Raw genomic sequence first — 23,236 nt, 5'->3', positions numbered from 1 at the left:
CTTCTTAGTAAGTAGGAAGCTGTTCCAAAAACACCCGGAAACAGAAGTGCCACTTCTCTGCCCTGAGGGCCTGCTGCAGGGACAAGGAAATGACTTGATCCTGGAAGATGGGGAAAGCTGGACTCAGCATTGATGCAGTCAGGCGACTCCAGGGCCCCCCAAGGCTGTGGCCAGAGCCGAGGGCGGGAAGGCTTCCCTGAGGGCCCTTCTCTCAGCCCCTCTGAGACCCTCTTGGCCTCCTGGAGCCCTGGGGGTTTGCCTCCTGGCCCCTTAAGTCCTTCCTCTGAGTTCCTTGCAACTGAAGGCAGAGAGAAGATGAGAAAATCCCAGACTGAACACAGGCCACCTAGGCTCGTCTCACTGCGCATGAGGCTCTCTCTCTCACTGAGCACTTACTGAGCACCCTGTCTGGAGCTGACAATGAGGGAGACACTATTCACGGTCTCAGCTGGGGCCTTTGCAGAGAAAGACGAGACATGATTAGTAACTTGCTGGGCTAATAGGTGTAAACTGGGCCCAGGAAGCTCATTCAGGCCCACCTCCTGTGCTCAGGCCGATGCGCTGTGGTGGAAAGGCGGGTATGTGGCTGCATAAGGACTGATGTGTGGGGAGGAGCAGAAGGGAGCTTGCAGGGCTGGCAAGGAGGCCGGGCCTCGGGGGCACATGGGGAGCGGCGCTGTAAGGGGGGGCAGCTGGGCTTCCCAGTTGGTGGGGTCGGAGTTGGGGTGCTGTGCATCTCGGGCATAGAGGCGGGCTATGCATCCTCTGAGTGCATCCGTGCCCTGGAGGAGGTTCCCCGTGGAGGAGAGCTGAGGCTGAGACCTCGGAGGTTGGGGGGGGTGTGCGGGGCATGCGGGTGGGTCTCACAGGCTTAGGAGCAGGCACGGAGGGTGCAACCCGCCGAGTTAGGAATGAGGATAATGTGAGGCAGCTTCTTCATCATCAGGCTTAATCTTCCTGGACTCAGTTTCCTCATCTGGAAAATGGTCCCTCACCCGCAGTGAGAACCACCAAGCACCACTGGGAAAGTCTGCAAAAAGGCAAAAGCGCAACGTAGACGTCTGTCCCACTCTCCATGCCCCAGCCCAAACCCAGCGTGGGTACCGAATGTAAGCTAAGGCAACAAAGAATGCATTTGGTATCAGGTGAGCAATATAAACCGGGGGCCACCTTTATCATCCTTGGGGTGTGCCCTGCCGTCCTCATGTCTGCTGCTCTCGCAGCCTGCCAGGGAGCAAGGCTTCCCTGAGAAGCGGGGCACGGACCCATGTGTGAAGACAGGGGCCAGACGCTGGGGGAACTGTATGACATTCCCCCCCGTCCCCACCTCCCCCTCCACCGTGCCCTTCTACACCCCTTCCTCCAACACTGCGGCAAATCCTGCCTTAGGACCTTTGCACCTGCCCTTTCTCCCGCCAGCAAGGCCTCCACCCACGCTTTGCTCTCACTTTCTCCAGGTTTTCACTCAGATGTCACTGCAGCAAGAGGCCTTTCTTCATCACTCTACGAATGCTTCATCCCTGTGCATGTTTTTCTCCTAATCACGTAACGGCTCTAAGTGAACTCGGTACATTTATGGTCTGCCTCCTCCACTCTGATGCAAACACCATGAAGGCAGGGATTCTTGTCTGTTTTGCATCTGCTGTAACCCAGAGTGCAGAAGAGGGCTGACTCACTGAATAAATGAAACTCTCCTTTCTGGAGGGGATCACCAGCTCAGTAGACATAAGTTTGAGCAAGCTCTGGGCGATGGTGAAGGACGAGAAAGACTGGCATGCTGCAGTCTGTGGGGTTGCAAAGAGTCAGACACGGCTGAGCGACTGAACAACGACAGCAACTCCTTCTACTCTGGGGACAGGGTACCCAGCGGAGCCATGAAATCCACACAAGGACGACAATTTCACTTTCTTTTATTTGTGGCACTAGAAGACCAACAGTGGAGACAGCATGATGTAAGAGTGATTGCCTGATGCCCTCGCTGCCCAGGAAAGGTGAGGGGCATTCATCAGACAACACACAGCAAGTCCTTCCTACAAGATGCCTGATCTGAAATCACTGTGAAACATACAAACGATCTCGTGTATTTGTTGTTTCCTTAAGACAGAAATTTTGTTTCAGGAATTCCTTTAGATTTCTATTAATCTCTTAAAGAGCTTTCTCTACAGCCGTAGTGGACTGTCTGTGATAAACACGGGAGACTGAGTGCCCTGGTCTGTGATTCTGGGCGAGCCACTCGCCTGCTGCACCCAGCAGGGAGACCATGCCCACCGCGTGAACTGCCAGCACAGTCGTGATCTGATGGGAGTGACCTTCAGACGCCCAGTCTCCTCCTTCCTGCCCTGGGGAGGACTTCCGAGGCTCCCAGGGCAACCTCTGGGCTCTGTGCTCAGCCTTCCACGGGAGAGGCCTGTGGCACATCACAGCCCGCGGTGGGGACAGCGTACCACGTGTGCATGCGTCCACTGCAAAGTCCTTCTGAACTCGCCACCGCCACCTGGGGAGAATTTAGACCTGCCCTCCCCAGACATCACGTCTGATTGCTACTCCGCGTGACTGGTTGATTCTTAATAGCTTACTTGGTCAGATCACGGTCTGCAACCCTTCATGAGGTTTTTATCCCAGTTGGAGGAATAAGAATATAATACTTTCATTACTCAGTGAAGTCACATTTGAAAAAGCCTGTCAACTCTTTCTTCTTGCATCAAGTAGCATAAGACATTCAGGTTATTTCATGTACATACTTTCCCTAGAATTCAGAAAGATTTTCAACAACTAAATGGTTTTAACCATCTACATGTGGTAAAAGTCTCAAAGATCCAAAATCGGCCTAAGGCATGATTCTTTCCACTCTGTCCATCAATATAATTAAGCGTGATGGCCCAGCATTTACAGTCCCATTAACCTGCCAACAAGAATAGTTTATTGGCAACTTTAAGTATTCAGAGGCAAATACATTTGCTTGGCACAAGCCGTGTGGCAGAGCAGCATCCCCATCCGTTTTAACCACAATGCAGGAGCGGAAGTCAAAGAGGCGAGTTTTGGCCTGGAGACGGGAGCTGCCAGATCCTGAAGCCCCCGGGCGTGGCGCTCATCAGCGTGGCTGTGGGCATCCCTCGGGAGGTCTTTCTGCCACAACTGCATCTTGTCACTGATTCACACAAGCAAGGGCACCTGCGGTGAAGAAAGACCTACTGTTACTCAGGGATGTAGCGGAGCACAGGGGGCAGGCATCCAGGCGCTGAGGAGCTGTGCACCAATCCCTCCTCGAAATATTCCTCTCCCGTAACAGCCCCCAGTGTTTATACCGTACCCGTCCTACTTACAAGCCCAGGGAGAAAGCTCTCAGAAACACAGACATGTCTGAGGGATTTCAGTGACTGGCTCCTGCCTTCAGGAGAGAACGTCTGGAACAACTGCAGGGTCAGATATGTCTGCAGGCCCCTGAGCTTCTCCTAGCATCATCCACTGCCCCCAGCCCCGTCCTCCTGGAGCTCCCACCCAGCAGTCTTTCCGTTTCCGAGCTGGTCCACCCTCTCTGCCTGGGGTGTTTCTCCGTTGCAGATGCCCCCTTTTTTGCTGGAAAATGAGGACTCCTTTTTTAAGAATGTTCAGGCCACCTGGAAGGAAAAGGCACGCTCACTCCAAGTCCTGGGGAGGCTGATCCAATCGCCCCCTGGGCTGTGGGTGACGTGGCCCGCCGTGGTCTCCCAGGCGCATGTCTCACACTGGAGTGGGGGCTCCAGGGATCACGGCGCCAATCCCCACCTCATCACGGGACACAGGGCTTGCTGGGCACCAGCAAGTGCAGGGGACCCCAGTGAGTGAGCGCAAAGCCGCCCGTTCACCCTGCCACTCCGGGTCCAGGTCTGCAGCCTCCTGGGATGCCCAGCTGCAGAAAATGTGATGGCAGGGTCTTGAAGGACCTATTTCCATGCCTCTGAAGGCCAAGGTGAACAGCATTTCTAAGAAAAGTGACAGGTTCACCTGAAATGGTGTGGAAGGAGATCTGGATTTCTCACCGTGGTTCTGCTGGATTCAGTACATTCGGAAAGTGCTGGCCCCACTTTTCACTGTATTATCAAAGCGAACAATATGAGGACCCAAGTAGATGCCTTAAGACGGTAACCACCACCACCACCTAGAATGCTTCCCGTGTGCTTCCTGTGTTTTAGGCACCATTTCCAGCCCCGCACAAACCTCATCTCATTAAGGCTTCAGCTCCACCAAATCACAACGCACTATTGCTTTCCAATACAAAGATGCTTCCAATACAAAGATGAGAGAACTGGGGTGCAGAGCGGGTGTCTCAACCTAGACCAAACACTAGTAAGTAGCAACCCCCGGAAGGCTGGCCTGAGCAGAGGGCCGGCCATGGGCCACAACCTTGACTGCACGGCTCAGCCTGCTTGCTTCTCGTGTCTTACACTGGCCCCCGTCTCCCAGACCCATCAGCAGCCCTGTCACTGCAGGGGCCCCCACACCATCTGAGAGACGAGATGGCAGGAGACCTGGAGTTTGCAGGCATGGACGGAGGAGATGGGTCCTGCTGATTTGGATGGAGCCCGGGGAACACACACCGTTGGTGTCAAGTGGCTGACACCCAGGCCAGCTTGGGATGGAGACAGAATTGGGGGCCAGTGGCGTCTGGACGGTGCAGGGTCTGCCAGGGAGAGGTCACAGGACTGACTCCAGGGACAAGTGCAGCCTTGGGGAAAGGAAGAGGCACCGGAAAAAAGACTCAGAACGTGGTTCAGAGGGGCAGGGGGAACGTGCAGGGCGCTTGCCCAGGGAGAGTACAGACAAGGATGCACTCGGTGACTGCAAACAGCACAGTGAGATCCAGGGAGTCGAAGGGCGGGAAACGCTGAGAAACTTACTTTTAAAGAGTACGTTAGTTATATTTTTGATAGGTTTCTCTTCAAGCTCTAGACAACTTCAGAGGTGAGACACTTCTAACTTCAAAACAAAGGTTTTAACTGTCAGTCTGAAACAGCACAATGAGTGTGCCAAGCAACATCCAAGCAACAGAGAAAACAGTATGTGTGTTGGTGCGAAGAAAAACAGATTGAGCCTGTTATTGGAAAATGCAGCCAGCATCCTGTTCATAGTATGCTTATCCCGCTTCCTGACCTTTGAAAACCTGTAGAATAAAGGACGCTATTCTTGCGTCCAAGGGCGCCAGCAGCGTTGTGACCTTGACGGGGGCAGTTCTGGGAGTGTCAGGGGGGTGGAGGAGGGGAGTGGATGTTGGGGAAGTGGAGTTGTATGAATGGTCAGGACATCTAGAGGCTACAGTGAAGGGGAGGAGAGGAAAGAGCTAGGCAGAGGTGGAGTTGGGTCCTTGGGAGGAATTTTTAAAATGCATATTTACTATTATTGTTTTAATAAGTTAATTGATACATGATATGATAAAATGCAAGCATTTAAAGTGTAAACTTTGACATGATTGATATACATGTGTATAAACATCACCAGAGGTAAGATGATGGATTGGGGTTATTTTATTTTTTTAAATACACTTTTATGTTTTTAAATTCTTTTTTTTTAAATTTAAGTTGAAGGATAGTTAATTTATAATATCATATTAGTTTCAGATGTATAAAACAGTGATTCAGTATTTTCCTAGATTATACTCCATTTAAAGTTATCATGAAATAGCAGCTGAATTCTCTCTGTGCTGCATAATAGATCCTTACAGTTTATTTCATACACAGTAGTTTTAGCTCTTAATCTCCTACCTGTATCTTGCCCCTCAGCCTTCCTTCTCCCTGCTGGCAACCACTAGTTTGTTCTCTGAATTTGTGAGTTTGTTTCTGTTTTGTTATGTGCATTTGTTTTATTTTTTAGATTTCACATATAAGTGACAACACAGAGTATTTCTTTCTCTGCTGACTTATTTCACTACAGGGCTTCTCTGATAGCTCAGTTGGTAAAGAATCCACCTGCAATGCAGGTGACCCTGGTTTGATTCCTGGGTCGGGAAGATCCACTGGAGAAGGGATAAGCTACCCACTCCAGGATTCTTGGGCTTCCCTTGTGGCTCAGCTGGTAAAGAATTCGCCTGCAATGCAGGAGACCTGGATTTGATCCCTGGGTTGGGGAGATTCACTGGAGAAGGAAACGGCTACCCGCTCCATACTTCACTAGGCATAATATACTCTAAGTCCGTCCGTGCTGTTGCAAATAATAGTTTCACTCTTTTCTTTCACTCTTTCAGCTCAGTGGTGGCTCAGATGCTAAAGCGTCTGCCTGCAATTTGGGAGACCTGGGTTTGATCCCCAGGTCAGGAAGATCCCTTAGAGAACGAAATGGCAACCCACTCCAGTATTCTTGCCTGGAAAATTCCATGGATGGAGAAGCCTGGTAGGCTACAGTCCATGGGGTCGCAGAGAGTTGGACACGACTGAGTGACTTCGCTTTCTTTCACTTTCAGCTCAGCAGTATTCTATTGTATATACACCACATTTTTCCTTGTCCACCATCTGTTGAAGGACACTTAGGTTGCTTCCATATCTTGGCTATTGAAACGAATGCTCCTATGACATTGCTGTTGCTGTTCAGTTGCTAAGTCACATCTGACTCTCTGATCCCGAGGATGCAGCACGCCAGGCTGCCCTGTGTTTCTCTTTCCCCCGGAGTTTACTCAGATTCATGTCCACTGAGTGAGTGATGCCATCTAACCAATTTGTCCTCTGCCGCCCTCTTCTCCTCTTGCCTTCAGTCTCTTCCAGCATCAGGATCTTTTCCAATGAGTTGGCTCTTTGCATCAAATGGCCAAAGAATTGGCGCTTCAGGCACAAATCTTTTCAAATTAATGTTTTCATTTCCTTCAGGTATACGTCCAGGAGTAGAACTGCTAGAGCATATGGTAGTTCCACTTTTAGCTTTTAAAGGACTCTCCATAATGTTTTCTATAGGGGCTGCATCGGTTTACATTCCCACCAACAGTATGCAAGTCCTCAGCCCCCTTTCAATCCCTCCTCTCCCCAAACCCAATACAACCACTGATATTCTATCTCTACAAAGTAGTTTGTGTTTCCTAGAATTTTATATAAATGGAACAATCTATCATGTACTTTATTTTTTGGCTGGCTTCTTTCACTCAGCATAGTTGTTTTGTGATTTACCTCTGGGTTGTTGCTTGTACATTCTTTTTACTACTGGGAAGTGATCCATTGTAGGGATACACTTGTTTTGCATCTGGGTTGGGCAAGTCTCAGGCAGGGAGTGCCCTCTCCTTCTCTGGTAAATGGGGTGATGGGGTCTGTATTACAGGGCACCTCTGCTTCCCCCCACGAGGCTTGTGCCCCTCCTCACAGTACCGCCAGCAGCCCCAAAACACAAAGCACCAGGAGACACCCCACACGCCGTGGCCACCGACAGCCTGGCCCCACGGCAGAAGCCCCTTGCAGAAGGCAGTCCAAGTTGCTACGATAAATCTCCCAGGACACAGGAGGGTGGGTGGGAGTGTGGCCCAGTGAGGGGAGCTAGAGGGCAGGTGAGTAAAGCAACGGGACCGCACATGCCCTGCTCTCCTGGCAGTGACCCGGGTGCTGCCAGTGCAGGGGCCCTGGGCTGGCAGCGTTTGAATCTCTGGCTGGCTGAAGGCCTAGAAGGAGCTCTCATCACCAGCAATAGCAACATGATGGCCGAATCCAGATTTTCACAGTTCTCAGCAAACTAAAAAAAAAAAAATTATTTGGGAAGGAAAAGTCCTAAACTTTGGTGTCAAAGAGGAAATTGCAGGTCAGCACTAAAAAGCTTTGGCTTGGACAATTCAGTGAGAGAGAGCTTGGCAACAGAATTGGCCACAAGGTAGCAAAGCCAAAGCTCGGGTCAACCCAAGCTTAAGCCACCTTGCTAAGGAAGGGAGGAGTCAGCTGCTGAGTGTCTGCGCACACGACCAGGGGATCTGCCCTAGGGCAGGTGTGACCAAATTCAGGAGGAGAGACCACCCTCCCTCCCCTCCCTGGCAAGGGGACAAAGGCATGCTGCAGAGAGAAAAGCTTTAGAAGGGTCCCTGGTATCCCTAAGTTTTCACGCTTCCTAAGAGATTCCGTCTTAGTTTGGTTGGACAAGAAGAAAAACAATGAAGGACAAAGCTTGCAGTTTGAGGCCAAGCCAGAAAGCTGTAAAAATATCCAAGCATCATTTTGCTTCCATGTCTGCCAAGGAAAATGAAGTTTATATGGGAAAAGGTGAAATGAACCGCGATGACAGAATTGATGCTCAGAGTGAGGGCAGGGGAGAAGCTGTCGGGGAGCAGCAGGGTTCTGTGTTCCGACTGCCAGCTTCCCTCCTGGACAGATCAGTTCCTGGGCACTTGTGGATGCCAGAGGGAGTCAGTCAAGCAGCTGTGCAGAAGGGGAGTAGGACCCCTGGAGGAAACCTGGAGATGCCCAGAACTCGTCTTATTTTCCAGAGAAGAAGGTGGCTTCTTCTAGCTTGATGTGGATTCTTGGCAAGTTTATGATGATTACGAAATGAATGAGTTCTGAGTGCAGGGACCCTAAGTTGCACTGCGCCACTGGTCTGGAGAGTCAGGTGATATGGTGGCAGAAGATGCCCACTCCCTCTCCATTCTCCCAAAAGATAGTTACTGAGCAACCACTCCGTGTTGGGGGCTGTGGAAAGCCCTGGGACCTGCTGGAGCTCACAGCGTGGCAGGAGAGCAGGCATCATGCAGACGTTACACAGATCATTACTGAGATTAGACTGTGATGTGATTATGCAGGGAAATGAGGTAATGCTCTGACGGGTCCCTTCTCCAAACAGGAGGCAGGGGAAGACTTCCTGGGGCCTTGGAGTTAACTCAGGAACATGCAGGAATTAGTTGGCAAAACTAGAAGGTGAAACCTTTTCCTTTAAGGAAGAGGAAACAGCATCCTCAGGGGTCACTCAGCAGGTAACCTGTGATGACAGACCCCCCCCCCCCGCCCCCCCCGCCCCTCCCCGCCGGGTTCTGCCTGTAGGAAAAAGAGGTCACCTGAAAGGTCTGCAACAGGCAGGATGGTCACAAGGCAGCAAAGACAGAGCTGGCCTGTCTGTTCCTCTGAACTATTCCAACCTAACCGGAACACATCGAAGGTCTACACTGCGCTTGCTGAGCCCAGTGTGGGACGGGGTGTGGGCGGCTGACGGTTCTCAGAACTTGGGTTCTCTCCCCACAAGTGAAGGGGATCTGGCTTTAGGAGAACAGACGCTTGCTGTTGCTTTTCTGTGCTGGCTCCAGGTCCCCGGGCGCTGATGTCATGTCAGGAGCCTAATCACTTCTCCCGGGGTCTGCTGCCAAGACCAAGCGCCAGGACACACGTGTGGTCTGACTCGGTTAACTCCCGAGGTGGGAAATGCACAGCTGGGAGGGCCCAGCCAGGGCGGGGATGTCCTGGGACCTGGTGAGGCATTCCCAGAGGCTGGCCGCCCGGGCTGGCCTGCCTTGACCTGGTGAAGGCTGGGGACAAGGTCGCAGGACACCTGTGCCCCACCTTCCCATCTGTGGGCTGGAAGCTGCAGCATTCCCACCCAGGAGTGTAACTGAGGAGATGCTCGCTCTTGGCCCTCCATGGAGGACTGCTGGGACACACAAAGGAAAGGCCTTGGGGCTTTTACCAGGTCCCTCACTTTGGGAGATGTCCCTAAGGCCAAGGACAGACCCCACATTCTCTCTCTCTACTCCTGGTTGATAACCCCCAGGGGCAAAGACAATGCTTCATTCATGTCTCTATCGTGAGCAGCTACTGCGATCCTGGACTCTGGTGGGTTCTCAGGAAATGCTTGTGGCTGAATGGCTGGATGTGTGAATGTTTTAAATATAAACACGGATTAAAAGGGCACTTGCTGTCCATCCCAGGACCTCTGAAAGGATGCATTCAAAACAGACCGACAAAGGCTGTCCGACTGGATGGGCACAGTTTCACCATGAATATGAATTCAGGATGGAGTGGAAGGCAGAAGTGGACCCTGGGTGGGGGGAGGCGCAGTCCAGGGTCTAATCCTCGCACTCAAGATGGGAGAAGCATGTCTCCTGTGGATGGGGCGGCAGATGGAGCAGAGCCAAGGATGCCGTCACCTGGGGCTGGAGGGAAGGCAGAGCAGGTGCAGCTCTGACACTCACAGACACAGAGGCAGAGTGTTCAATACACACCGTGGAGGGAGGCAAATGGATTTCCAATCGCCTTGAAAAATGGCCAACTCACTTCTAAGGGGATGATTCCTCCTACATCAAAGCTAGCCTTTTGTCTTTTATCATAAGCAGCATCACTGCCAGCACAAAACGTGTTCAAAGAGGGTGAGTCACTGTGCCTGTGTTTAGCAGTAAGAGTCTGGTCCCTGAGAACCCTCCCAGCACGGTCACGTGCCCTGCTTGTACTGGAGGAGGACACGGGTGGCCTCAGGCACTGCAGCCCCTCACACTACCCGGCAGAGGAGGGAGCACCCTCAGTCCAGGATGCTCTCCTTGCTACATGCATCCTGAAGCATCACTGAACACCCAGGACTAGCAGCGTCTGCTCATACTGAGAACCCACGGACAGCACAGCCCACATGGCTTGAGTCCCGGAGCCTGGCACTCAGCATCTTTTCCTCAAGGTTATGCAACTTCAAAAGCCCGAAAGGTGAAAGAAGGCTGAAGAGGCAAAGCTCAAATGACTTGAGAAGCAAGTGTCAGAACATGTACGAAAGTGCATCTGATGCAAAGTCACAGAGACCTCCGTGGCCCACGCCCGCAGAGAAGTGCTGCCTCGCCAGGCTCCTTGGAAGTCAGCTGAATTGCATCATGTCCCCTGGTGTCACAGGTCTGCTGCTCCACACCAACGGTGGGGCAAGCCGCTTGAAAAGGAGGTCAGGTGTGTACCTCTAGCAGGACAACCACTGGTTCCAGGTGCGGCCGGTCTGTCTTAGCTGCCCTGTGCGTCCCTGATGGAGGCTGAGCTGAGGCTGTGGGGTGGATGGACAGTCCTGACTTCCTAAATCATGTGTCCTTCAGGGCTTATAAGAGTGGGAGATGCAGACTGCCAGTGGAGAGGTCTGGGTCACTGTGCAGACCACTGACACAGTCCTGTCACTCAGCCATGAGGCCTCCAGGTAAGGTGTGGGGCATTGGGCGGACAAACGGTCAGGGTCTCCCAGGTCATCCTCACCCTCTCCTCTGGGGCCTGGCTGTCAGTCTAGGGGCATCTCTTAACTGCTCTGGGCATCAAATCTCAGATACACCAGACTCACTGCCTCAGCCCTTCCAGGATGGATAAGGCAGGTCCGAGCACTTAGATTAATCCAAGAAACAAATAAAACACGGGCTTCTGACTGCCATGTTAAGCAGCTGCTAGGAAGCTGAAATGGTGATGAGCAACAGCCAGGCCTGGGCCTCCCATGGCTCTTTCTGCTAGCCCCCCAGGCTGTGTTGCTTGCTGTGTGGATACACATCCTCCCTGCATCCCCACCTACCACCCAGCAGGTCCCACCTGGCCCCAGCCCTTTCTACCACTACCCTTGCATTTTCCCCCACTTTCTTTCCCATAGCACAAATAGCTTCCTCTGCTTTTTTTTTTTCTCCTTCCTTTCTGGAAGGCCCTTGTGCACACTCTAAGAGACAGACAGCCTGAGGCTCAAGGTGGCATGGGAGGCAAGATTTCTCTCGGTCCTGTTTCTTAGGACTCCTGCCAGATGGGGGGAGAGGAGTATCTGAAACCATCCAAAGTCAGTCAATGAGAATATGAGTACAGGAGAAATGAGTACAGCCTTCATAATCAGCATTATTCAAACTGTATCAAAAGCTCAAATGATACAGATAACGATCTCAAACCTCAGTGGAAAGTGATTTGGTAAAACTGCAGATTTGTAGGCTCAAACCTCTGAAAAACCTACAACCACAGGATGCAGATGTCTTGTGGATCTCACTCTGAAAACAATGTTTTTAGAAACTCAAACTTGTTCCCAGGGACCAGCTGAACCATCAAGGTTGATAACTGGCTGTGTTGCTTTGGATTTTCTGGGAACCGCTGGCAGTTTCTTTCTTTGAACCGTAGCTGATTTACAGTATTGTGTTAGCTTCAGGTGTGTGACAAAGCGACTCAGGAATGTGTGTGTGTGAGTGTGTGTGTGTGTGTGTGAGTGTGTGAGAGTGTGTGAGAGTGTGAGTGTGTGTGTGAGCATGTGTGTATGTGTGAGTGTGTGTAAGAGTGTGTGAGTGTGAGAGTGTGTGTGTGTAAGTGTGAGTGTGTGTGTGAATGTGTGTGTAAGAGTGCGTGTGTGAGTGTGAGAGTGTGTGTGAGTGTGTGTGAGCGTGTGTGAGTGTGTGTGTTTCTGTGTGTGTGAGTGTGTGTATGTGTGTGAGTGTGAGCGTGTGTGTGTGTGTCTAAGAGTGTGAGTGTGTGAGTGTGAGTGTATACGAGTGTGTGTGTGTGTGAGTGTGTGAGCGTGCGTGAGTGTGAGTGTGTGTGTGTAAGTGTGAGTGTGTGTGAGTGTGTGAGCGTGTGAGTGCTTTCTCAGGCACTTCAGTCGTATCCAACTCTTTGAGACCCGTGGACTGTAGCCCGCCAGGCTCCTCTGTCCGTGGGATTCTCCAGGCAAGAACACTGGAGTGTGCTGCCATGCCGTCCTCCAGGGCATCTTCCCGACCCAGGGATCGAACCCTCATCTCCTGCCTTGTGGGTGGACTCTTTACCGCTGAGTCAGCAGGGCCTCCCAGCGCGGCTGCTTTCTCGGATTGTTTTTGCCTCTATGCTCCGACCAGGTAATGAATGCCGCTCCGTGCGCTCTGCACTGAGCCCTTGTTGATCGCCTATTTTACACACAGCAGTGTGTATACGTGGGTCTCAAACTCCCAGCCCCCACTTTCCCCTTTGGAACCATGCTTGTTTTCTATGTCTGTGTATCTGTTTATGTTTTGTAAATAAGTTCACTTGTGTCCTTTTTTTTTTTTAGATTTTGCATATGTGATATCCATACAATATTTGTCTTTATCTGAATTACTTAGTATGATAAGTGAAGATCCCATTCATGTTGTGCAGTTGGCATTGTTTCATTCTTTTCTATAGCTGAGTAGTATTCCAGTGTTATATGTACCACATTTGCTTCATCCATCCATCTGTTGATCTTAAGTTGCTTCCAAGTCTTGGTAATTGTAAATAGTGCTGCTCTGAACATTTGGGTGCACACATCTTTTTGAATTAGAGTTTTTGTCTTTTCCAGATATATGCTCAGGAGTGGGGATGCTGAATCATATGGTAGTTCTATTTTTTTGAAAAAAACATTAAAAAACATTTTTTAAGGGAACTCTATACTCTTCTGCACAGTGGCTACACTAGTTTACATTCTCACCAACTGGGTAAGAGGGTTCCCTTTTCTCCACGCCCTCTCCAGGATTTGTTTTTTGTGGACTTTTTGATGTTGGCTATTCTGACCCATGACTGGCCTTTACTTTCAATTTGATGTTGACACATGGATGGAAGAGAGAGGTTACCTAAGGTTTGAATTACAGAGCTGTCTTCATCAGCGTCCACAAGGTCTAACTGTTAGGACCCTGATTTAGCCTTTTACCCCAACGTCTTCACTTTCCCCTCAGTTCATGTAATCAAGTACTAAGCTCATCAATATATAAATTATAGAGAAATGGAAACAAGTAAAAAACAAACTCAAAGCCCTCCATAATTTTAACTGCCCCCACCCCTGCCTCCCCCCACCCCCACATCCAGAGGACAGGCTGACATCCGAGGCCACGGGGTTAAGTGCAGTTTCTTTTTCCAGCATCCTGAGGCAGGGCTGAGCTCTCGGTAAATGGGGTGCCCGTGGCATTCTCCCTAGCTGATGTCTTGGGTCCCTGTTAGGGCCGCGGAGCACAGCGGGGGACACCTCTCCAGCACTGGGGACACACTCTGGGGCCAACCCGAGAGATGTGACCAGGGCCCCAGGGAGGCTCCCGGTCACTGTGCTAGGGCCACTTCATTCCAGGCTGACACAGCATCCCTGGCTGCACTGAGGACCACCTCCCCTGCCCTCCTTGCCACCCTAGGCTCCTGGTGGGAAATTTTTCAGCAGTGCCTGCCCCCTCCGTGGAAGTGGCTCACCCCTCTCATGGGCCAGCTGCTCCCCTTCATTCTGAGGGCCGTCTGTGCCCACCAGGTCCAGCCCTATGTGACCAAGGCCAAGTTACTCAGGTTTTCTGAGCCTCATTCACTTTTTACGTAAAATGAGAATAATCATAGTACTGACCTCTTCAGGGACATGCGAGGACTTAAGCTTAGGATCTGGAAATGATCTCTCAGAAAGTAATATCTGTCACCACCTCCCTATGATTAGCCTAACTCCCCTCTCACTAGAAATGGGCAGGGAAAGAATATCAGTCCAATCACACAATCATTTTGGAGTTAAAGCAGATCTCAAAACCTACCTAATCAAAGTCCTTAAAATTTGGGAACCCTACTTTGGACCCCAGAAAATCCACTACTTTCAGGGACCAGGTAGGTGATATGTACAGACCAAGCAGAAGGCAGGATAGAGCAGAAACTGCAGAAAAACCAGAAACGTGTGCTCCACCCAAGGGACTGCAAAAACAGTAATTTTCCAAACGAATGCTGTCGCCTGGGCCCCGACCTGACCTAGGGCCCTGCAGGATGCATCCCAGATGGACAGAAGGCGGGTGGGGGCGGAGGGGTTTGGGGTGACCTGGGCCTCCCTGCAGCCCGCGGGAGCGCGCACGCGCCGTCTCACACCCTCACCTTTCTCAGCCTCGCGGCTCCGGTGCCGGAGCGGATGGCATCCATCAAGGCCTGTCTGGCGTCCACCGGGTTGCTGACCGGCCCCGCGCTAGACCTCGATGCTGACCAGGATGAGGTGGGCGCCTGGGCAGCCGGAGCGGGTGGGGGCGGGGGCAGCTGGGGCTGGACCCCAAGGTCTTCCACCCGCGAGGAGTCCGGCCCCTGTGCAGACAGCGCGGCATCGCGGAGGCTCTGGAGCTCCTCAGAGGCAGAGGACGTGACCTAGCAACGAGACAGTGAAATGACAGGGTCCCAAACGTCCTTTCCGAGAGGCAGTGCTTTTCAGACCCTGAAAAAACCCAGGGGCCGTGTCTGCTCCCCATCCTGGGGCTCTCCATCAGGCCACTTACTGCTGGCAGGGAGCAGGGCTGCCTACTGAGACCCCTGCCCTCCTGCCTCACCCGGGCCTGCCTGGACAGACCCCGAGGCCGCACGCAGCAACAGCCCATCGGTGGGAAGGACCCCTCCTCCAAACACGGAGCAGAAGGTGCCCACCCGGGTTTTCCTCGGATTCTGGCTGCAGAAGGTGCATGACCCTGTCCCCGAGCTCCAGTCCTGGTGGTCCTGTGACTGTATCAGACCAGCCCCAGCAGGGAGCAACTCCATCCTGGAGCTGAGTGGCTCACGCCTCTGCTGCTGGCTGACCCAGCCCTGAAGCCACGCTCAGTGTCCTGGGAATGTGGGAAGTGAGGGCCCTGGTGCGCAGGAAAAACTGGTGTTCAGGAGAGGCTGGCCTCAGGGCCTCTCCCGCGGCCGGGCTGGCAACTCCAGTGATGACTTAGCATTGCTTAGGGAATCGGAGGGTCGCCCTGGCTTTTGCAGTTCTCTGGGGGTCACTGCGGGTGGGTGTGGGGGGCCCCCTCTCACCTTCCTCAGGCTGCAGGTCCCGCTGTGGCCGCGTATGGCCGCCAGGAGGGCTGAACGCTCACAGTCTGCCTCCGTGTAGGACGGTTTCTTTGGCCCTCCCTTTGAGCTGGGTTCTGGAGTCTAGAACATTTATTAATGACGTCAACTCCTGTCACTTAGGTGATGGGGAAATGATGACTACAAGGCAGTACACAAGAAAGCCCATAGTTACCAGGTCAGGCCTACAGGGTCAGTTTTATCATCCCTGTCTGTTAGAAGGTAGAATTATCAAGGTGCAGGTCTGGATTGACCTTACACTATACAAAAATTAAGGGGCTTCCCTGGTGGCTCAGCTAGAACCTGCCTGGCAATGCAGGAGATGCAGGTTTGATCCCTGGGTGGGGAAGATCCCCTGGAGAAGGGAATACCCACTCCAGTACTCTTGCCTGGGAAATCCCATGGACAGAGGAGCCTGGTGGACTACAGTCCATGGGCTCACAGTCAGACATGATTGAGTGACTAAACAACAGCAACAAAATACAGAAATCAAAAGCTATGTATTTGGGGAGGCACGGGGTGATCACCCTCCCCAAATGTCATCTCCCTCTTTCCTCAGTGGCAAAGTGAAGGAAACAGTTTCTAATCCTCAGTGTCAGGGTAGCTGTTAAATAACATTTGCAAGGTGATAAATTCCTACATGGAGGGCAGGTGTCATAAAAATTTCCTCAAGGCTTCAGCCCACCACTGCTGAAAATGCAGGGTGATGGGGGGCAGGGCCTCAGCCTGACTCTCCATCTCCCCCTCCAGGCTCAAAGACCAGTTATGGATGATTCCTCCCCCTCCCTCCACTCCCCCATGCCCACACAAGAACTATGGATTGCTGGCACCTCTCCCCAGGGCAGTCAAGAGCCTTAAAGGCAGTGTGGGCAAACCAAAGTCATCAGTTTTGTCTCCTTAGTGGTTCTATTCAAACAACTCCACAGGCAGGGAGACAGCAATCCAGGTAAAATTAAGCCCATGCAGTCACCCGCATCCCTAGCCTGGTCCTCCTCCTCTGATGTCACCTAAGGTCTGTGTCTGGGTGGGTGTGGGGGAGAGGCGTCTCTGAGGCAGAAGCCCACCAATAACTTCACCTTGCGGAGCCTGTCCTTGCCTCCCGCCGAGTGGATGGCCTCCATCAAGGCGCTGTGCAGGGATGTGTCTTTCGGAGCTGGCCTCTGGACCACAGGCCTGAATTTCTTCTTTGGCCCGAAGATGCTGGCTGGCAGAGTACCATCAGCTTCAAGTACACCTGTGCTTAACAAACTGGGCTTTTCCTCCCGTGGTGGGGGCTCCTGTCCAGCCCGGCCGTTTGTATCTGACACTCTTGGAGAGCAAGGAGGCTCGCTGTGGGTGGGGGCCCACCGGGAGCCGTTCACCAGGGTACTGCCGGAAGTCTGATCACCTCCTGAGCGAGGCTGTGAGGGGCTCAAGCCGTCAGACTTGCCCTGGGGGTCGGATGTGGAGTCGGTCCTGTGGGTCCTTGTGCTCCGCTCCCCACTGAGACCACAGCTCTGCCCCACAGCAGCCTGGTCCCTTTGGGCAGCTCTGACTAGTGACCCCCGGGGATTTCCGTGGATGCCAGGAGGGTAGTCTTGAGCAGACAGCTTCCCGTAAGGGCTGCTGACCTGCCATCCAGGAGGGGGTCCTGCGGTAGATTCCTGCCCCTCACCGCGAACACCCGTGCCTGGGTTTGGGCCGGGGGTGGTACCATCCTTCACCACAGGAGGCGCTACAGCCGGCTCTGGTGCTGCGCCTTCACATGTCCTCTGGGGGTTATTCTGTCCCCTCCCCATGTCACTGTGGGCTTTCGGGGCCCCTATCCGCTTGGCAATAGCAGAGGCCATGTACTGACTGGACGTTCTCCTCTGAGGTTTGAGAAACGGGACTTCCGCGGTGCTAGCTGCTGGCACTTGGAGGGGACGAGCGGCTGCCGGGGGTGGCCGGCTTCTCCCCTCCCCCAGAGCTCTCCCGTCTTCTGAGTGGGGGGACTGGGGCCCGGGCAATGTTACCTGGGGGTCTGGGGAGGTGGGCTCGCCTCTCAGTCTGCTTTCCTGAGGTTGCGGATTCGTGGGGGTGGTGGGGGTGGGGGTCCTCCTGGGCCCCTCCGTGGGCCGGCCAGAGTGCTTCTCTATAGAATTGGATCTCCAGAATTCTTTGACTTTTCCAATGGGTGGGGTTTCTGCCTCCAGAGTGGGTGATGAGGGAACTACAGTCCTGCCGGCATGCGCGTGGGGGCTCACCAGGTTCCCCAGTTCATCAATCTTAATGGCACCCATGGAGAGGGATGCCCCCCGGTCGTAGCATTTCATCTCTGACTTTGGAGGGACAATTTTATAAGTTGTGAGTCCATATCTAAGGCCATAACTCCCCGCTGGGAGTTGGCCTCGTTGATGCCATGGCGGTAGTGTTGAGATATTACTTTTACCATCACTTGCCTTTTCCTTCCCCAGCTGCGGGATCACCCTCCCGGGGGCTGGGGTCCTCCCGCTGTGAGCAGGGCCAGGCGCCCTGCCTTCCTCCTTCCCATTCAAGTGGTGAGTGTGAAGCGCTGAAGCAGAACTCGCCTTGGGCTCCATCTTACTGGGATCCACCTCCTTCCAGGTGTTGGTCAAGGCTGAGCCTTCTCTCTCAGGCTCCTGGGAAGGAGGTGGTGAGCTGGGCCCTGCTGCCCACCTCTGCCTGTGCTGCTGGGGGCACTCGGCCTGGCAGGGTGGTGGCTGAGCCTTACTGTCGGCCGTGCTCCCCAAGTCGAAGGAGCCAGCATTGTTGTTTCTATTGGAAAACATGCCTGAGTCCACGGGGTCATCGAGAACTTCCCCTATGAACGTCACCGGGATTGCCTCAGAGTCACCATGGGGGGTGGACATGCCGTGTACAGAGTTGCTGAGCGAGCTTGTGTCAGCTTCGTAGCTTTCTTCCATTTCTGCAAAGAAGCACAACTCAGGTCACAGGCAGAGCCCACTTGGATGGTTCTGATGCCCCTTAACCAGTGAAATCCCACCCTGATTTTCATCTCCGAGGGTCCTTGGGTGAAAGTTATTTAGTGTCATTTGGGTGTCGTCTACACATGCCCAGAGCCAGTCTCAGTGCACAGGACCCAGTCAAGGACCTGTCTGCAGATTCATGATGCCTTGAGGGCAGGCCCTGCGGTACCACATTTTGCCGGCGTCTTTACTTACAAATTGATGCTGAAGTCCGAGCCCTCAGTAACACCACCTCAGAGCAGGGTGGGAAGGTGGATTGGGATTTTTACTTTCCTCTTGATTTGGTTCACAAGGAGCACCACAGAATCTATGGCTCAAGGTGCTCTTGTTCTGCTTCCCAAGAGGCAGGTGACAATGCCTTGAGCCCCCATGAATTAGCCCTAAAGGACACAGCGGGCCTGCAGGCAGGGTCTGAGGGACAGGCCAAGGTTGATAAAGGTTTCTTAGCTCTGTCAACCCCATCTGAGGACAGAACTGAGAACAGAACCCCATCTGAGGACAGAAAATGGACAAGTGAGTCAGACAAAAGGCTGGGTCAGCTCTGAAATCTGCCTCCTTCTTGTTTTATTCGGTTGTCAGGCAAGGCCTACATCTACGTTCTAGTCTGTGTGCCTTTGTTTGAAAGATTTCTGGTTGTTCACTGAGCTGGTTTGTACCTGCTCAGGCCTTGCACTATTCTGTCTGATACATGCACAGAAGTGCAGTCCCTGGGACGCCCCCGGGAACAGGGGTCCCTGGTGAGATGCTGTGCGCCGTGCTCCTCTTTGAAAGTCAGACCACGTGTTAGCAGGTCATGGGGTGGGAGGTTAATACAGAGGCCTGTTTGCCAGAGTGGCACCCAGTGTTTCCCTAATTCATCTGAGGGCTGAGACCTTCTTTTTTGGTTCCTGTGTGCAGACTTTTGATGTGCAGAGTCAGTATTATGCACAGCAGGCCATATGCGCCTGCTGGGACATCTCCTCGGCACTGTTCTGCCGCCCAGGTGCACGGCCCCTCTGGGAGCTGAGCTCCCTGCGTGCTTGGCCCCCAGCCCAGGCCTTCCTCTCTCGCAGCATGTCTCCTCTGCACACATCTTCCCCACGTGGTTACCCGTGGTGCCGTCGGCAGCCCTGACGCCCTCAGGGTGCCTGGCTCCGGCGGAGATTTCCAGGCAGGAGGGGCGGTGCTTACCTTCCAGGTCTTCGTCCAGCTCTGCAAGGGTTTTCTGGAACTGTCCAGTCATGAATATTTCCTCATCCTCATGTGAGGCTGGAGCAGCTTTTCCGTTTCTAGGGAAAACCAAGAGGAAAAGGGAGCATTCATTTAGCTCATTATCTATGTAACTGACTCTTTTCTGGAAATATCTGAGGCAGGTACAATTTATAGTCAAAGTCAGGCCATTCCATAGGCACTGCTGTCCTTGGAACGCCTGAGACACAGATGGGGTGTGTGTCTGTCTGTGTGTGGTGTGTATATGCTGTGTGTATGCATATGTGTGTGTGTGTGGTGCACAGCGACGACCACTCCAACGGTGAACTTCAGGTCAGCAGCGACAGTGGTGACTGCCCCTCCGGCCGTGCCCCCTCCCCACGCCCACACGGCAGTGACCGGATCGGGGAGGGTGGGCAGGGAAGACCCCCTGCAGCCCGTGAGCCTTCCCACGTGGGTTCTTCTGCCCAGATCATCCCATGGGAAGCCTCACAAGCAGTAAGAAGGCAGGCAAGGTCATGATCGCTGCTTCCCAGAGAAGTGGCCATGTGCTAAGCAGCTAAGAGTGCAACTGCCCCTGCTCACAGGGGCTCCTGAGCCTGGGAGAGCTGCCACGTCTGTGTCCACAAGTGCCTCATGGCCCTGCCACCCGGGTGTCCAGGGAGATGTCCCTATCTGCTGAGGAAAGCTGGGCTTTCCTTCTCTTCAGCCCTGGACAGTAGCATTTATGAGACAACAGCTGCCAAAGCAATTTGAGAGCAGCCCTTGCAGAGGCTCTGGTCTCTTTTGTCTCGTGGTGCCAAGAACAGAGACACGTACAGGGTGATTGTCCCTCTTCTGCAAAAGCGGAAGGTCTTTCCCGCTGATCGTTAGAATCAAGGACCAGTTTCCATTGTTACTAATCAGGCCGAGATAATGATGCATGAAATATGCTTTGTACCATCCTCACTTACATAGCAGAGTTTGTGTTCTGGTAAATGAGTCTTTCTTACTTGGTGACTGTGTCTCTTTGGGAGCCAGGAAGTGGGCTTCCAGATCCAACTCAGCTAATGTCCTCTGACACGGCAGACAAAGACTGCTGGCCGAGATGTGTGCGGCTGTGGACCAATTAACAACGACCACAGATGCACAAGACTTGCCTTTCCTGTTGCTTTTGCCATAAGACTTAATTGGATGCATTTACTAAACTTGTCTCTTTCTCTTCCACAGAATTTGATGGTTTAGACAAATTTAATTTATATATTCAATCAAGTATATGGCAGAAAAAAGTGGTAAGGGCTCTCTAAAGTAGTATTTGAAATGGAAAACAGTGTTTTTCAAAGGTTGGCTCCTAGTTTAGAATGCTTAAAGCCTAGCCAGACAAAACTATATCTATACTTTTCCTTCAAAGTATTTGCCTTCCCTTCAAAGTATGCAAAATCACATTGTTCTATGGGAATAGAATGATATTAATAAGAATTAAAAACTATAGCACATGGAATTACACTCAATATTTTATAATAACCTATAAGGGAAAAGAATCTGAAAAAGAATGTATATGTACGTATGAGGGCTTTCCTGGTGGTTCAGACGGTAAAGAATCTGCCCATAATGCGAGAGACCCAAGTTCAATTGTTCAATCCCTGGGTCAAGAAGATCCTTTGGAGAAGGGAATGGCAACTCACTGCAGTATTCTTGCCTGGAGAATCCCATGGACAGAAGAGCCTGGCAGGCTACAGTCCATGGGGTTGCAAAGATCAGACATGACTGAGTGACTAAGTTTAAGTTCTATACATGTATACATTCATATGCATATTATACATATATAAGTAAATATATATATGTATATTTACTTAACTGTACATCTGCATCTAATACATCATGATGGAGATCAAACCAGTCAATCCTAAAGGAAATCACCCCTGGATAGTCACTGGAAGGGCTGGTGCTGAAACTGAAGCTGAAGCTCCAATACTTTTGCCACTTGATAAAGAGCCAACTCATTGGAAAAGACCCTGATGCAGGGAAAGATTGAGAGCAGGAGGAGAAGGGGGTGACAGAGGATGAGATGGTTGGATAGAATCTCCGACTCAACGGACATGCGTCTGAGCAAACTCCAGGAGATAGTGAAGGACAGGGAAGCCTGGCGTGCTGCAGTCCATGGGGTCACAAAGAGTCAGACAAGACTTAGTGACTAAACAAAATCAGCTATATTTCAATAAAAATAAAATAATGTACTCTTAGAAAATGAATTAAAAAATAATTTAAGAGAAAAGTTCCACTGATGATATTACTTTATTAAAGGTAAACTAGAGAATGAAAATCATCTTGAACTGATGAAAATGCAAGGAATCTGAGACTCTTACACTTGTTGCTCCTGGTTTAAACTGGAAAGCAATGCAAACAGGTACATCAAGATGCAAAAACATAGCTTTGACTTTGTAGGAACTTTGGTTCATTAGCCTCTCTTTTGATAATTTGCCTTAATAATCCTGTGGAAGGAAAATATGAACCACCATGTTCATCATATTCATGAGGAGACATCTCCAGCTTCCGGCAGTGAGGAGTTCCCTCCACTACTACATCGAGATGTGATTATGATGTGGGGGTGGAGACACAGGTCACAGATGAAGCCGCATGTTGTGTGAAGAAACTAAGACACAGAGCTCCATCTAGGAGGGCCATGATGATCTAAAAGGAATCTGTGTCTGAGGACAAGGGTGACACAGAAATCTAGACACCACTATGAGCCAGTGTGATTTGTTGAAATGGATGGATTACGGCAAATATTTTATCTTTTCTCCTTTGAAGTATGCTCATTTTGGTACAAGGCAGCTTGAGTGATGAGGTGATTTTTTTCAAACAGACAACATTTAAAATGATTCTTTGGTCCTCTTCATGTCTGACTCTTTGTAACCCCATGGGCTGTAGCCTGCCAGGCTCCTCTGTCCATGGGATTCTCCAGGCAAGAATACTGGAGTGGGTTGCCATGCCCTCCTCCAGTGGATCTTCCCGACCCAGGGATCGAACCAGGGTCTCCTGCGGCTCCTGCACTGGCAGGTGGGTTCTTAACACTGAGCCCCCTGGGAAGCCCGCTAACGAGCACTAATTATTTTATGGAAAGCAGTTTACATGTTTGTTATACCATGCGGCTCATGGGGTCGCAAAGAGTCGGACATGACTGAGTGACTGAATGGAACTGAATGCCATGCCCGATACACATAGTATGTTGTGTTTATAATTTTATTTTGCTATTGAGATGATAGTGATGATCCCAGTGATGATCCTAAACCACTGTGCGGCAGCCATAAATCCTAAAGGAGGCATTACAGCAGGGCCTGAGCCAGCCCTTCACCACGCTCCTCCCACCCAGACGCTGGCCTGAGCCGCCCCATTTAACCATCAGTGGCCAAGCCCCAGGCTCAGAACTTCAGATCTGCTCTC

General features: G+C 51.8%; 1 protein-coding gene across 4 annotated transcripts in view; it reads right to left on the bottom strand.

Moving 5' to 3' along the window:
* Positions 1-1,894: 1,894 nt before the first annotated feature.
* The window catches only part of COBL (cordon-bleu WH2 repeat protein), a 300,577-nt gene continuing 279,235 nt past the window's right edge, over positions 1,895-23,236 (bottom strand). For all 4 annotated transcript variants that reach the window (XM_043462499.1, XM_043462501.1, XM_043462500.1 and 1 more), the window contains 5 exons: positions 19,796-19,893; positions 16,733-18,564; positions 15,621-15,740; positions 14,715-14,975; positions 1,895-3,171 (listed from right to left, as the gene is read on the bottom strand). In XM_043462499.1, coding sequence (XP_043318434.1) covers positions 3,154-3,171; positions 14,715-14,975; positions 15,621-15,740; positions 16,733-18,564; positions 19,796-19,893 — 2,329 coding nt within the window. In that variant the 3' untranslated portion in view covers positions 1,895-3,153. The remainder of the gene's footprint in view (positions 3,172-14,714; positions 14,976-15,620; positions 15,741-16,732; positions 18,565-19,795; positions 19,894-23,236) is intronic.

This window comes from Cervus canadensis, chromosome 3, assembly GCF_019320065.1.
Source record: "Cervus canadensis isolate Bull #8, Minnesota chromosome 3, ASM1932006v1, whole genome shotgun sequence".
Taxonomy (NCBI): domain Eukaryota; kingdom Metazoa; phylum Chordata; class Mammalia; order Artiodactyla; family Cervidae; genus Cervus; species Cervus canadensis.
Note: the sequence above shows the minus strand (reverse complement) of the source record. Positions and strands in the feature narration are given on the sequence as shown.